This window comes from Lemur catta, chromosome 10, assembly GCF_020740605.2.
Source record: "Lemur catta isolate mLemCat1 chromosome 10, mLemCat1.pri, whole genome shotgun sequence".
NCBI lineage: Eukaryota > Metazoa > Chordata > Mammalia > Primates > Lemuridae > Lemur > Lemur catta.
In genome coordinates this window covers 7,486,788-7,500,266 of record NC_059137.1, presented here as the reverse complement: position 1 = coordinate 7,500,266, position 13,479 = coordinate 7,486,788, and the positions used below count along the sequence as shown (strand labels likewise).

Genomic DNA, 13,479 nt, shown 5'->3' with positions numbered 1-13,479 from the left:
CAAGGTGCTGGAAGGGGCCACAGCCCAGGAATGGACCCGGTGGGAGGGAGGATGGTCACACTCGGCCCAAGGCAGCCGCTTGCTGCTCCCACACAGCGAGGGAGAAGGAACACCTGCCACTTCCACCATCTTGGCACCATGGGAGGGGCTGGGGGTTGCCACCTGAACTAATTCTTCAATCCCACACCCATTACGTTATGACTCAGTTGGGAGTGGTCTCTCCTTACACAGCAGGGAGCTCAATTTGGCCAGAGGGCACCCATAGCCAGGGCAAGGCAGGAATCCTTCACAGCTGGTTAATACGGTCTTTAAAGTAAACTAAAAACTGCTGGCGTTCTGCTAGCTATGCCAGCCAAGGATCCTTTGAGACAGTCGAAAGGAAAGGCCACCCTAGGGTGGGGTACAATCAGTGTGCTTTTTGGAAAAAAACGATATTGGAAAGAAGCCTGCCCCAAATTTGCAAAGGGCTCCGGGTAACAAGAAACCCTCGGGAAAATTAAATGGTTCCTTTGAGTCCAGGACTCAGACAAGGAAGGAGGGGTCTGGGGGCCTCCTGCCTCACTTGTAGCTGCAACCCAAATATCCCCATAGAAGCCTCGGTGCAAATTGACAGTGGGGACCCCATTAGCAGACTTTTACAAATAAGAGGGCCCAGGGCTCCATGCCTCCCCACTGAAGCCCCAGATGCAAACTGACAGCGGGGATTCTATCGGTGCCAAGCTGCGTGGGCAGAAGCTGTCCAGAGGAGGGACCCCCCCTCAACCTTACTGCTGTGGCCCAGTCCCTGGCACCGGCTGCACATGGCACTCTGCAAGCTAGGTAGCACTGAGGTAGCTGTCGGCAGGGGGTGACTAAGAACTCCTGCAGCGGGCCCAGGAGGCAGACCTAGGCAGGCAGTGGGAGCATCAGAAGCTGTTCCAAAAGTGACAGAAACTCACCTCTGAGGGCACTGCTAAGCTGCTAGATGAATACCAGGGCCTGGTGAAGCATGCAGGAGACTTCCATTGCGGAGCAGTTTGCTTTAAAGTTCAGGCCTCAACAGACCTGCACATCATTACAGCATTGGCAAGAAGAGAGCTACCAAAAGTGAGTAAGGCCATATAGGCTGATGGGATTCCAGGAAGTACAAAGAGAATTTAATTCTCCGTAACAGTGAGTATGGATACATGCAGGATCTACATGGCACTAATATTGTACAAATAACTATGAGTGATACTCAGTTGCATTTGAGTGGCAGGATCCTGGGACTGGGGTGGCCTCGAAATGCTGCTGGACTGTGTTAGGGGCTTTAAAAGGGCTCTCCTGCCCTGTTTGATGGGAGCTTAGCAGGGGACTTGTGGAACCTGCAATTGGACAAATTTGCAAACAGCAGGTTAATATACACACTGGAAGTGTGATGCCTTGATGGATTTGGTGAGACCTCATTTGAGAGGGCCCCGTTTGCAACTAACTGTTTATGTGCTTGGGGCGGTTCAAGGACAGAAAGGCGACCTGCTACACAGCCCAACATGTGGGGTCCACCGTTTCAATGATGGGCAGCTTCCCTTGGATGCCTAAGCTTGTATTGGTAGTTACCTGTTCAGGCTGGCTAGGGGCTTGTCCTACCCAAAGGAAAGAAAGGAGTGTCTGAGGTTACAGAATAGTTCTGGAGTAACTCACTCCAGGATGGGCTCCTACCAGGAGCTGACAGGGCCTTTGCTGAGTTCCTGCACGTATAGCGACAGGTCTCGGAGGACGACAGGATGATGGGCATCAACAGTCCAGAAAGAGGCCAAGCAAATGGAGAACAACATGCTGGTAATGGAGGCCGTGGACAGACAGCTACAGAGACAGCTTGACAGCTCAAGTATCACCGTGTTTGGCTACTCCAAAGGTCCCACTAGGGGGATCTTTGCTTCCCCACTGCACAATGTCCTGTGGTTGCCCATAAACTTCTTCAAGTGGACCCTCAGTGGGAACCTGGTCAACCATTTCTCCAAGAAGCTGGACATCGGGGACTCAGTGATCCTGCAGATCCTGCAGGTCATCAAAATGTTCGTAGGCTCCTTTCCTCCATATGGAGCAATAATGGACCCTCCTTTGTAGCGGAGGTAACCCAACAAGTAAAGAAAGCCCTACACCTAAAATAGAAATTGCGTGCATCCTAGAATCGATATAGGAAGCCCATCTAAAGATAGCGTGTTGCCACTTGCCCTCCTGGAGGGCAAGCAGGCATAAGTTAAGCCCCCTAAAAAAACTAAAGTTCATGAGAGACCCTTCCTAACGCCCCAAAGTAAGTCTGGTACTATAACCACAAATTAAAAAAAAAAAAAAGGAATAAAGCAATATGTCAAATGAGTGCGTCAGATGCTAACCACTATGCATGAGTTTGCCACTTTCGGGTCCTTGCCCCAGCTGGAAGCAGAGAAGTGGAAGGGACCCTGTGAAGTGCCTCTAACAACTCATGCTTCGTCAAAATTGTCAGAAGTGAAACCTTGAGTCCTTCATACCAAAGTAGAGAGGTGTAGACCCCAGTGGAGGGGCCAGCCTTTAGGCGATGTAAATACCATATCTGAGAAAAAGGAAAAAATGAAAATGTTGTTATTTTTGCTAATCTTTCTTTGGTTATTTGTTTTGCCTATAGGGTAGAGGGACAACTCCTTAGTGAGGATTTCCCCAGGCTATAGCCTCTTCTTTTGATCTGTCTTGCTGCTGGGTGTGTTATCCTAAACCTCGGTTGATGCAGGTATTTCTGTAAATTTCTGAATGTAAAAGCCTGTTTCTTGTATCACCTACAGGGTAAAACTAACAGCCCTGCACTCAGAGGTCCCATGTTTCTTTTCTAATCGAGCCCCGTACCAGACATTGTGTGCAAGGCGACAGTCCGTTTCACCTTGTCAATCCTCACGGTTGGGGTTACTGCTTATGCCCTTTTCCACCACCCCAATTCAACAGGAAGTAGCTTGATGACTACGTGGTCCTCCTCCCATAGATATGGAAAGGTAAAATTGACAGCCAGGAATGTGTAACAGAGAAAATGGCCTGAAAAAGGGTGAAAATGTTTTCTGTCTCTTCAAAACTCCCTCTCCCTTTTTGAGAACTGAAACCTACATCCCTGCCTCAGGCCAGTAGTCGGGAGGGGCAGGGGAATGTCCTTTGTTCTTTGTGCCACAGGAGATGGCTCAAGGGAATTGTCTGGGCAGAGGTCACGAGATTTTCTTAGCGAAGATGGGATGAATCAGAACCTTTAAAAGCTCTGTACTTCTGCTCAGAAGCAGGACGTTGGTACTTTAAGAGGAGAGTCTGCCAACCTCCTGCCAGCAAATTAATAAACTCTTTCCTCCCCCCCCCCCAAAAAAAAGGAGCTAGTAGCCTTCCCTCTGACAACATCTCTTCTGAATGTTAATAATAATTCTAAGACAGGTAGTTAAGCAGATAGACGATGAGACTTGGAGATTGCCATGGAGTCCATTGGTCCTGGGAGCTTTCTCCACATCATTGTTGTAAGACTCCCTCAGGAATCTCCAGTTGTCCTGCTGTGTGGCTTTCTACCCTGCTAGGCAGTTAGTTCTTCAGGGTAATTTGGAATAAGTGACATGCCAGTCATTTGACCCGCTACCTCCCTCTAGAGGCTCGTGTCAGTAGAAGAATGGATGGCTTCTGCAGGTGATTAGCCTTATCTTAACCAGTTTCTGTTGATGTTTATAAGCTACAGTTACAGGAAGGTTACACTTGCCAGCCCTGTCCCTGGTTATGGGTGGTCCCTCATACCCAAGAAAGCTAGCTGTGATTACAGTTGTATAACAGTAATTGGTATGTAACCCAAGGAAACTAATGGCCTACCAGATAGATACTACTGGTTTAGGTGATGCAGTTGTATGAGGAAAGAGATGTACTGTATTAACCCATGAGGAAATGAAAGTCATGAAAAAAAATTTTTAATAGAATTATTGGCAAGGTATGCATTTCCATTGATCCCTGTCTTAGGTGTTGCACAGGGGAAATTTTAGGATAAAGAAGGCACAGTCTCTAACCTCAGTTTATTATTTTCTTTCTTCTGCTTGCGTAGGGTTTAATTTCCTTTCTGATTTCTTAAGGTGGAAGCAGAAGTCAACTGATTTGAGACCTTTATTTTCTAATATAGGTATTTCCTTCTAACTGCAGCTTTGGCAGCATCCTACATATTTTAATATGTTGTGCTTTCTCACCATTCAAAATACTTTCTAGTTTCTCTTTTGATTTCTTCTTTGATACATGAGTCATTTACAATTGTGTTATTTAAATGTTTCCAAAATACTTAGGTATTTTCCAAATATCTTTTTTTTAAGATACTGGGTCTATGGGCCAGGCTCAGTGGCTCACACCTGTAATCCTAGCACTTTGGTAGGCCAAGGCAGAAGGATTGCTTGAGGCCAGGGGTTCAAGACCAGCCTGAGCAAGAGTGAGACCCTGTCTCTGCAAAGATAGAAAAATTAGCTGGGTGCAGTCACACACACCTGTAGTCCCAGCTACTCAGGAGGCTGAGGCAGGAAGATCCCTGGAGCCCAGGAATGTGAGGTTGCAGTGAGCTGTGATTACACCAGTATGCTCTAGCCTGGACAACACAGCGAGACCCTGTCTCCAAAAAAGAGAGAGAGAGACAGACAGACTGACGGGGTCTCTCTGTGTTGCCTAGGCTGGACTCAAACTCCTGGGCATTAATTTCTAATTTAATTCCACTATGGCAAAGAACGTACTTTGTATGAGTGGAATCCCTGGAAATTTAGTAAGACTTGTTTTATAAGCCAGAATATGTTTGGAGTATGCTTGAAAAGAGTGTGTATTCTGCTATTGTTGGGTGGAGTATTTTACAAGTGTCAGTTTGGTCAAGTCGTTTGATAGTGTTGTTTGAGCCTTTTATGTCCTTACTGATTTTTCTGTCTACTTGTCCTATCATTTATTGAGAGAGGAGTGTTAAAATCTGACTATAATTGTGGATTTGTCTCCTTTTCCTTGCAGTTCTGTTGGGTTTTTTTTTTTTTTTTTTTGAGACAGAGTCTTGCTCTGTTGCCCGGGCTAGAGTGAGTGCCGTGGCATCAGCCTAGCTCACAGCAACCTCAAACTCCTGGGCTTAAGCAATCCTACTGCCTCAGCCTCCCGAGTAGCTGGGACTACAGGCATGCGCCACCATGCCCGGCTAATTTTTTGTATATATATTTTTAGTTGTCCAGATAATTTTTATTTCTATTTTTAGTAGAGACGGGGTCTCTCTCAGGCTGGTCTCGAACTCCTGACCTCGAGCGATCCACCCGCCTCAGCCTCCCAGAGTGCTAGGATTACAGGCGTGAGCCACTGCGCCCAGCCTCTGTTGGGTTTTGCTTCATGTATTTTGAAAGTCTGTAATTAGGTGCGAAAAACATTTAGGATAGTTACATCCTCTTGATGAATTGACCCTGTTATCATTATGAAATGACCCTTTATCCTTGACGATATTCTTTGCTCTGAAATCTACTTTGTCTTATATTAACATAGCTGTTCCAGTTTTCTTTTGATTATTTGAATGTATCTTTTTCTGTCCTTTTACTTTGAACTTATTCGTGTCTTTATATTTAAAGTGTGTTTCTTATATGTAATATGTAGCTGAATCTGCTTTTTTATCCAGCCTGACAGTCTCTACCTGTTATTGATAATTGGGATGTTTAGACCATTCACATGTACTGTTGTTATTGAGGTGATGAGGTTTAAACTTGCCATCTATTTGTTTTCTGTGTGTCCCATCTGTTCTTTGTTCCCTTTCCCCCTCTTTCTGCCCTTCTTTTAGATCAATTGAGGATTATTCATAATTCCATTTTATTCCCCTTTGTTGGTTTGTTAGCTATAACTCTGTTTAATGGTTGCTTTAGGAATTATAGGACACATCTTTAGCTTATCACAGCCTACCTCAACTGTTATTGTACCACTTCACATATAGTTTAAGAATCTTGGCCAGGCATGGTGGCTCACACCTGTAATCCCAGCCCTTTGGAGGCCAAGGCGGTAGGATTGCTTGAGGCCAGGAGTTTGAGTTTGCAGTGAGCTATGATGACACCATTGCACTCTAGCCGGGATGACAGAGCAAGACCTTGTCTCAAAAAAAAAAAAAAAAAAAAATCTTAAACAGTGTACTTTCGTCTCTCTCCTCCTGGCTTCTCATACGTTTTGCTATTTTTTATATATATATAATTTTACATATAATTATGTATAATATATAATTTAATAAATAAATAAATTTTTAAAAGATATCTAAATAACAAGAAAAAAGTCCTTTATGTTTATCCACATAGTTACCATTTCTGGTGCTCTTCATTCCTTTCTGTAGATCCAGATTTTTTTTTTTTTTTGAGACAGAGTCTCGCTCTGTTGCCCAGTTAGAGTGAGTGCCGTGGCATCAGCCCAGCTCACAGCAACCTCAAACTCCTGGGCTTAAGCGATCCTACTGCCTCAGCCTCCCGAGTAGCTGAGACTACAGGCATGCACCACCATGCCCGGCTAATTTTTTCTATATATATTTTTAGTTGTCCAGATAATTTCTTTGTATTTTTAGTAGAGACGGGGTCTCGCTCTTGCTGAGGCTGGTCTCGAACTTCTGACCTCGAGCGATCCACCCGCCTCGGCCTCCCAGAGTGCTAGGATTACAGGCTTGAGCCACCGTGCCCGGCCAGATCCAGATATTTATCTGGTATCATTTTCCCTGTACCAGAAGGACTCCCTTCAACATCTCTTGTAATGCAAATCTGATCTAGTGATAAATTCTCTCAGCTTTTGTATGTCGGATAAAGTCTTTAATTTGTTTTTGTTTTGGAAGGCATTTTTCTGGGTATAGAATTCTGGGTTGACACCATTCTTATCCGTATGTAATGGGTCTCTTATCCTCTGGCTGCTTTTAAAAATCTTTCTTTTTTGAGACAGGGTCTCACTCTGTCACCCCAGCTGGAGTGCAGTGGGCAGTGGCATGATCATAGCTCACTGCAGCCTTGAGCTCCTTGGGCTCAAGCAATCCTCCTGCCTCAGCCTCCAAGTAGCTGGAACTAGAGGCATGTGCCACAACACCCAGTGAATTTTTAAATTGTTTGAAGAGATGGTGTCTCACTGTGTTGCCAAGGCTGGTCTCAAACTCCTGGGCTCAAGTGATCCTCCCACCTCAGCCTCCCAGAGTGCTCGGATTACAGGCGTGAGCCACCGCACCTGGCCGGCTTTCTCTTGTGTCTTTTTTTTTTTTTTTTTTTGAGACAGAGTCTCACTCTGTTGCTTGGGCTAGAGTGCCATGGTGTCAGCCTAGCTCACAGTAACCTCAAACTCCCGGGCTCAAGCAATCCTCCTGCCTCAGCCTCCCGAGTAGCTGGGACTACAGGCACGCACCACCATGCCCAGCTAAGTTTTTCTATATATTTTTAGTTGTCCAGATAATTTCTTTCTATTTTTAGTAGAGATGGGGTCTCGCTCTTGCTCAGGCTGGTCTCGAACTCTTGACCTCGAGTGATCCTCCCACCTCGGCCTCCCAGAGTGCTAGGATTACAGGCATGAGCCACCACGCCCGGCCCTCTTGTGCCTTTTTAAATAATTGTTTTATTTATGTGTGTTTGTGCATATGCCTGGGACATGCATGGATATGGTGTAGTTTCACATGAAATAACAGTAGTTAATGAAACACATCTCCCGTTTGCCCTTCTCCCCTCAAGCTCCCAATGCCCTCCCTGCCCACACCCTTTCTCCAATTTTATGTTTCTTTCCAGAGGTGGTCTTCATGAATAAAGGTGTAGAAATAAGTGGCAGCATAGTACCTTCTTTCTTCTGCACCTTGTTTTTTGTTTTTCATTTAACAAGTTATTTTCAAGTTATTCCATATTAGTACGTGCACTGTAAGAGCTGCCGTATTCTTTTTAACGGTTGCATAGGGTTCCATTGTGTGGGTGCACCATAATTTATGTAACCTTTCCCCTTTAAAAGACTCTAAGTTGTGTTTAAACTTGTGCTATTATAAACAAGGCTGCAAAAGCTATCTTCATTATGTGTGTATTTTAATATATAAATTTCTCACATGGGCAACTCTATCTACAGGATAAATTCCCAAATGCAGAAGTGGTATGTCAAAGTGTTTGTAGTTTTGAAATGTAGGGAGCTGTGACTAAATTGCTCTTCAGAGAGATTGCACTGACTTCTATCCCCACAGCAGGGTATGAAGCTGTATGTGTCCCCATACCCTCCCCAACAGTTTGCCAAACTTTTTATGTGCTTGTATTTTTAAAATAGTGGTTATAAACACTGTATCAAAGGGTCACCTTTGTGAGGGATGACAGTAGTTGCACTACATTTGTTTGCTAGTAAACTAAGAAACAGTGAACAAAGATTAATTCCTTTTTATTTATGATCATTTACTCAGTTCAGTCTACAGACTTAACCTATGCCTGGTCCTAGGGGTAGAAAGGTCTGTGACTTGGTCCCTTCCCCCAGACAGCTTGTCGAATGGAGGGAGACACAGAAGAGATAGCTATGATATGGCATGTGTTCTGTTGGAGAAAATCATATAATGGAACAAGGAAAAGTGTTGCTAGAATGCTCTTAGGAAGTGTTGCCAAGGACTGTTGATTATGTTAAACTTGATGGTGAATGCCGTTCTGGAAGCAGCCCAGGTGGAGAGGAGGAAGTTGCTCCTGCTAATGAGCCAGCTCAGGGTGGATGCTGTTAGCCCAGCCTCATCTGGAGCTCGAGTCTGCACCTCCCTGCAGAATTACCAGGCTTCATGCAGGAAATCAGCAGCCTGTGATTGGAGGGCTGGTGCGGGTTGGGATAATGAACTTGGTAGTGTCGGCAGAGGTGATTGGCCGGGCCCTGCTGCAGTGAGAATGCAGACTGGATGCTCGGGTCCTTGGCTTGGGTGATAAGCGAGGACAGCTGAATAATTGGGAGCTCGAAGTTGCTTCTGCCTCCGTGAGAGGTCTGCGTGGCTGTCGCTTTTTCCTTTTTTTAAAAGGAATCCAAACATTTGATCACCGTCACCTGCAAAAGTGAGTTTTAACTGAGGAAACTCCAGCTGCTTTCTCCTTACTGCCAGCAGCCCGGCAAGGCTCCCTCAGAGTGAGCTACTTCTCAGGCCAGGCACGACAGCAGTGCTGGCCAATCTGAAAAAGCAGGAAACAGCCCCTGCATGCAGAGAGCTTCCAGCCTAGTCTTCCAGGCCGCTGTGTGGCCAGAGAGCCTTGGTATTGTGGTCACATTCCTCAAAAGTGAACAGTCACCATCGGCGGCGTTTGGAGGAAGCTGTGATGTTGCAGATGCTGTGGCATTTTCTGGCTAGCTTTTTCCCTAGGGCCGGGTGCCAAGACTCCAGAGAGGGGAACGATCATGAAGTCAGAGGCACCCCAGCCCCTGCTCGGGGAGACCAGGTATCAAGCTTTCTCGTGAAACAGGATGGAAGGGCTGAGGCCACGGAAAAGAGACCCACCATTTTGCTGGTGGTTGGACCTGCAGAGCAGTTTTCTAAGGTAATGGTAGCTTCAAGGGAACCTCCTAGTTTAGGGGCTGATCTGGGTTCGTTTTTCTGGAATAAAACTGGGGTGTGGGGAGGAAAGGAGGACTCGAAATCAATTTGGTACTGAGGAGAGGTGTTAGGCAATGAAGAAGCCCACAGAATTCAGTCCAGAATCTTTCCCTGGCCACTGTTAAAGCTACATTACCCATTTGATCATCCCAGTGTGGCTATTGAGGGAAAGAAGGTTGAATTCAAAAGATTTGCGTTAGCATTTGTCAGTTTGGCCACAGAAAGGCATTTGAAAGTAAGGGACAAACTATTAAAGTGTGTCTTAGCTTAACTGAACAATGCAAGGAGGACAAAGCCGAAAGGGCAGAGCATGCACCTGGAAAGTTGAACCCAATTGCCTGGACCTGGGAGGTGCGGGTCCTGGCATCCTGAAGGTCACGTTCCCCTTGCCTCGGTAGAACCTTCTTACCTTTGGGTCCAGAAGGAAGGGCGAAGGGGTGGGGCTGGGTCCCAGGAGAGGCTAGAGCCTCAAGGCATAGAGGCTGGCACCCCTCTGGGAACAGCCACAGCCACCGTGGGTCTGCCGCGTACAGGGCCTTTCATCCCTGCAAGCCCTTTGGTCCCTCTGAGCGTGGGTTATCACATCAGGGCTTAAGGAGACCCAAGGTAAGTGGAGTGCCCCCATTTCCTGGATGAGGAGCCTGAGATGCAGACAGGTTAAAATACCTTGCCCAGAGTTAAATGATTAAAGAGAGGTAGAGCTGAGATTTAACCCCCAAATCTCCAGCCTGAGCAAGAGCGAGACCCTGTCTCTACTAAAAATAGAAAAAATTAGCCAGGCGTGGTAGCGCACGCCTGAAGTCCCAGCTACTCGGGAGGCTGAGGCAGGAGGATCACTTGAGCCCAGGATTTTGAGGTTGCAGTGAGCTACAATGATATCACGGCACTGCACTCTACCTGGGGTGTCAGAGCAAGACTGTCTCAAAAAAAGAAAACCCCAAATCTGTCTGGAACCTGTGTAGGGGTGCGGCCCTTTGATCAGATTCAAATTTTATGGAACAAATATGTTCTGGTCGCACTCTGGGATCTGGAGGGCCATGACGCCGCAGATTCCCCACCCTTGCCAGATTCCTCAGGATTAGAAGGAAATTGCCGTTTGGCTGAAATTTCTCCTGCCTGCAGCAGGAGTGACCTTGTTCACCTCCTAAGCTTTGGTTATTTTCAATCTTTTCTCTTTACTCTGGATAAAAATCAACCAGAAGGGAAGGAGATTCTGCCCTGTGTTTTGCATATCATAGATACCCCAGAAATGTTTGTTGAGTTGAACTGCTACATTCAAGAAATAAATGTTCATTTTGTCTTGGCTAATAGGGACTTTTGATGTAATAACAACTTTTGCAGTCGTGTGGGCATTGAGGAGAATCCTTAGTCTGTGATAAGCCCTTTCTGGGAGCCAGGGGTCTCATGGAGTCTTTGTTATGCCTGAGATGTTCGTGTTCAATGTGTAAGGAGGGGGTGTCACTTTCTGCCTTTTGCTCATTTTAGGCAAGATCAGAAATGGCGGTGGCGCTAGCTTTTATGAGGAACGTTTATCCACACACCTGCTTGCCCTATGGCCTGAATTGGCTGGCTGCCTTTGAAAGTTACCTATTTTTGACTTTAATAATTAACTGCTCCATTTCCCAGTGTCCTACGCACTCCTTGCCAGCTCTGCCCCAAGGGGTTGCCTCAGGGTAGGACTTTCTGTTCTGAACAGCTTAGTCCCTGGCCTGCAGAAGCAGGAGACCCACACCTTTTACTGGCTCCGTTCAATATCGGGTCAGCTTCCTGGTTGGGGGGAGCAGCTGGTTGGTTGAAGCAAGGTAGAAAGCACATCTGGGCAGCACAGACTCAGCAGGTGAACCAAGAATTGGAATGGTGGGAGCATTGGTGCAGCAGGCATCCTTTGCTTCTACTGGGAAGAGGCCTCAAGGATGTTGTGAAAACATGTTAGAGAAGTTCACTTTGGTTCCCAGGCTCCTCCGTGTCCCAGAAGCTCTATTGTGTTTTGTTCTCACTTCCCCTGTTTAAATATGTCTGCTAGTGAGTCAGGTTCCTGCAAGCTTTTATTCTAGGAATTGGTCCAGTTTTTCCCTTTATCTTTGTCTTACAGTTGATCTGCAGTTGGAGAAGAAACCTCTGGAGTGGGAGGTGCCCTCAGCGGCATTCAAGCTTTCAAATCCTGAGGGGCGGTCTTCTCAGAAGCTCGGGGAATTTTGCTCATTGTGTGTGTAATTGCCAAGTATAGGCAGGCAGGTTTCATTGGAAACCAGCTACACTGGGCTGTCATGGCAACCCAAGCATCAAATGACACTGTGGCCACCACCACCAATGAGGTTTGAGAGCCTTAAGGGTGGGTGGGGCTTGAACGCAGTATGCTGGCGAGGCGGCTTCTCATGTTAATATTTCTGGCTTGGTCTGAGTCATTGCAGAGGAGTGGGGAGAAACTTCGTGACCTAATGCTACGCTCCCAAAGGCACTGTACCTGCCCTGCTCTTACTCATGGTATTCCGGCCCTTACAGGAAGCCCCTGCTTGTTTTTGGCAGGTAATAGACTAGTAGAACAAGGAAATCTTGTGGTGGCACTGGAGATTTGCTGTGAGAAGATGTTCAGGAGAGGACCTGCTACTTTACAGACTAAATGAAATCTGATGCCACTAAGTCCTAAGGGATCTAGTGTTGCTGTGATTGTTTCCAAATACTAGTCATAGAAGTGGACATCGGAGGAGAGGAAACAGGTAGATCTGTGTCACAAAGCTAGAATAAGTAAAGAGAGCAGAGTCGAATTGTACACAATGCATCATATTATCCCCAGATCTTGGAGAGCCAGGAAAGCCGGAGTGAAACATCAGGAATGAAACACAAGGCCTGCTTTCATTCTTCCTTATTGTATTTTTCATATGGGTCTTCAGAAGCTGTGGCACAAAGACAGTTTTTTGTTGTTGTCTAAGGCTCAACTTGCTTAAGTTACACCTCTCCCACACACCTGCCGCCTCCCAATATAAAGGCGTAATCCTCAGTGTCAGGCTCACCGGCATTCTTGGGAACTGAATTCTAAAATCTCCTTTTGGCAGTGTTGCTTTGGGGTGCTGTTCTGAGTGGACGTTGTAGCAAGAGCCCAGCCCTGGGTGCGAGGGTTAGCCCTGCAGGCTTTGGAACCTGGGAAAATCAGGTCATCTCTCTAGGCCTGTTTGTTCAACTCAGAGATTAAGGGATGACCCCAGAGCCCCTCTGGACCCCATAGTCTACAATTCCAGAAGTATAGCAATGGCCCCGGGTGCTGGACACCTAGAGATTGGCTCATTTGGGACGAATTCTCAGTTTTATTGTGAAAATGGAGTTCTGGTGGCCGGGCACAGTGGCTCACACCTGTAATCCTGGGAGGTCGAAGTGGGAGGATCGCTTAAGCTCAGGAATTTGAGACCAGCCTGAGCAAGTTTGAGACCCTGTCTCTACTGAAAATAGAAAAATTAGCCAGGTGTGGTGGTGCCTGCCTGTAGTCCCAGCTACTTGGGAAGCTGAGGCAGAAGGATCACTTGAGCCCAGGAGTTTGAGGTTGCAGTGAGTTGTGATGATGCCACTGCACTTTAGCCAGGGGTACAGAGCTAGACTCTGTCTCCAGAAGAAAAAAAGAAAGAAAGAAAATGGAGTTCTGAATTACCTATGAAACTCAATGGGATAGGTGGTTTAAATAAATAAGCAAACACCAACTTAAATTTATCCAATGAAGACATTCTGTGGGACCCAATCACAGCACCAAAATAAAAATAATTTGAACCCCTTAAAACTAACACTGGAATCTATGTTAGCATTATAAAATAATGTCTTGACAGGCACATGCAGAACACTTAAAAGAACAGCAATACTCTGGGTCTGTGTAGAGCTTTGTTATCATCAAGGAGATTCCATTTTTTTCCCCCTAAAAAACAGTTGTTCTTATTTGATAATCTTTAATAATTTCTCCT

General features: G+C 46.1%; 1 protein-coding gene across 2 annotated transcripts in view; it reads left to right on the top strand.

Moving 5' to 3' along the window:
- The window catches only part of SLC25A25 (solute carrier family 25 member 25), a 37,628-nt gene that overhangs the window by 11,465 nt on the left and 12,684 nt on the right, over positions 1-13,479 (top strand). Inside the window, exon 1 of one of the 2 annotated variants that reach the window (XM_045563329.1) lies at positions 8,870-9,479. The exons of the other annotated variant lie outside the window; for it this stretch is intronic. Within the exon in view, the coding sequence (XP_045419285.1) occupies positions 9,261-9,479 (219 nt within the window). The 5' untranslated portion in view covers positions 8,870-9,260. Of the gene's footprint in view, positions 1-8,869; positions 9,480-13,479 lie in introns of those variants that run through there. 2 annotated transcript variants of the gene reach the window in all.